Genomic DNA, 1,519 nt, shown 5'->3' with positions numbered 1-1,519 from the left:
ATAAAAGTGAAAGTTGAGGTAAAAAAAATATTTAATAATTTTTTTTTAAACCCCCCATTTTTTTCCATTTTTTTTTATTTTTTTTATTAATAATATTTCTGTATTGGTATTTTTATAATATTTATTTAGAGTTTCAATTGTTTTCAATAAAACTAAATAATAAATGACACTTATAAAACCATTATATTATTCAATTAGTCCCAATTAACATCTATTAATGATGAAAGAGTAAGATTTAACGAAATTGCAGAGTTAAAATCAATTGCGGTTCCAGGTTTATATTTAGGTAATTCAACTGGTGCATTAAATGAAACTTTAATTTCTTTTATTGTAAACAATATAAAATATAAGGGTAAATATTATATTTATAATAAAAAAATATTATAATATTGATTTTTTTTTTTATTTTTTTAATTTTTTTTATTTTTATATATATAGGACCTTTGGTAATTTCAATTAATGGACATTGTATCGATACCAATGGTGTTTATAGTGGAAGTTTTCAAGATAATGAATTTAAAGAGCCATTTGTTTGGGATTTTGAAAAGATTTGGAATGGTCATCTTTATTTTAATGGTTTAAAGAATATTTTAATGGAATTTTGGAAAGATAAACCAACATATATTGTGTATACCCAGTGTATTGGAAATACTCAAGTATTTTTAAATGATGTTAAATCAAAATATGATATCCCACCCAATATTCATATTGTTGCCTTAGGAGATTCTTTAGAAACAGACTTAACAAGACAAGTGCAATTATGTAGATGGTTGAGTGTGGAGTTTGAAAATGCCTCAACAGATACTACAATTGAAGCCATTCAATCTCCAACAATAGCAACAAAACTACAAATTTCTAATAATCCTGCATTCCACCAAGAGTTCCAAAAAAAATTAACAGAAATATCACAAAGATCCAACCATGCTTTTGAATTAAATAATAATCAAATAAAATCAATTATATATTAAAAATAATCAAAAAATTTAAATAAAATAAATAGGCATATTTTAGATTTTTTAATTTTTAATATAGTTTTTTACCTTTATTTATGTCATTTTCTTTTTAAATTATCTTTTTTTTTATTTTTAATGATTAAAATTTAGCGACCCATTGTGTTTCATTTAAAAATTCTGGTGATGATGGAACCCGGATGGTTGGATAATAATTATAATTTTTTATAGGTGGTAGTTTATTTGATAGGGAGTTTTTTTGATTATTATTATTATTTTTACTACTAATATTATAAAGATTATTATTATTATTATAATCAATATTATAATTAAAATTATTATTATTGTTTTTATAATAATTATAAATATAATTGTTATTAAAATTATTATTATTATTATTATAATTATTATTATTATTATTATTATTATTATTATTATTATTATTATTATTATTATTATTATTATTATTATTATTATTATTATTATTATTATTGTTATTATTATTATGTATAGCAAACAATCCGTTGTTAATTTTATTATAGCTATCTTTAATGCCATTGGCCAGTTGA

At 19.9% G+C, this 1,519-nt stretch overlaps 3 protein-coding genes across 3 annotated transcripts in view; 1 reads left to right on the top strand and 2 right to left on the bottom strand.

Annotated features, from left to right (window-relative positions):
- The window catches only part of DICPUDRAFT_82008 (uncharacterized protein), a gene marked incomplete at both ends in the record, with an annotated part of 1,795 nt that extends 1,737 nt beyond the window's left edge, over positions 1-58 (bottom strand). Inside the window, one exon of the mRNA XM_003291286.1 lies at positions 52-58. Within this exon, the coding sequence (XP_003291334.1) occupies positions 52-58 (7 nt within the window). The remainder of the gene's footprint in view (positions 1-51) is intronic.
- A 162-nt stretch (positions 59-220) lies between these two features.
- Positions 221-968, top strand: DICPUDRAFT_82007 (uncharacterized protein; the record flags this gene model as incomplete). Its single annotated transcript, XM_003291297.1, has 2 exons — positions 221-228; positions 494-968. The coding sequence occupies 2 exons, from the start codon at positions 221-223 to the stop codon at positions 966-968; spliced, it is 483 nt and encodes a 160-aa protein (XP_003291345.1).
- A 124-nt stretch (positions 969-1,092) lies between these two features.
- DICPUDRAFT_82006 (uncharacterized protein) overlaps positions 1,093-1,519 on the bottom strand; it is a gene marked incomplete at both ends in the record, with an annotated part of 1,596 nt that continues 1,169 nt past the window's right edge. Inside the window, one exon of the mRNA XM_003291285.1 lies at positions 1,093-1,492. Within this exon, the coding sequence (XP_003291333.1) occupies positions 1,093-1,492 (400 nt within the window). The remainder of the gene's footprint in view (positions 1,493-1,519) is intronic.

Source organism: Dictyostelium purpureum (genome assembly GCF_000190715.1).
Source record: "Dictyostelium purpureum unplaced genomic scaffold DICPUscaffold_271, whole genome shotgun sequence".
In the NCBI taxonomy this organism is placed as follows: Eukaryota; Evosea; class Eumycetozoa; order Dictyosteliales; family Dictyosteliaceae; genus Dictyostelium; species Dictyostelium purpureum.
This window is presented reverse-complemented; position numbering and strand designations above follow the sequence as displayed.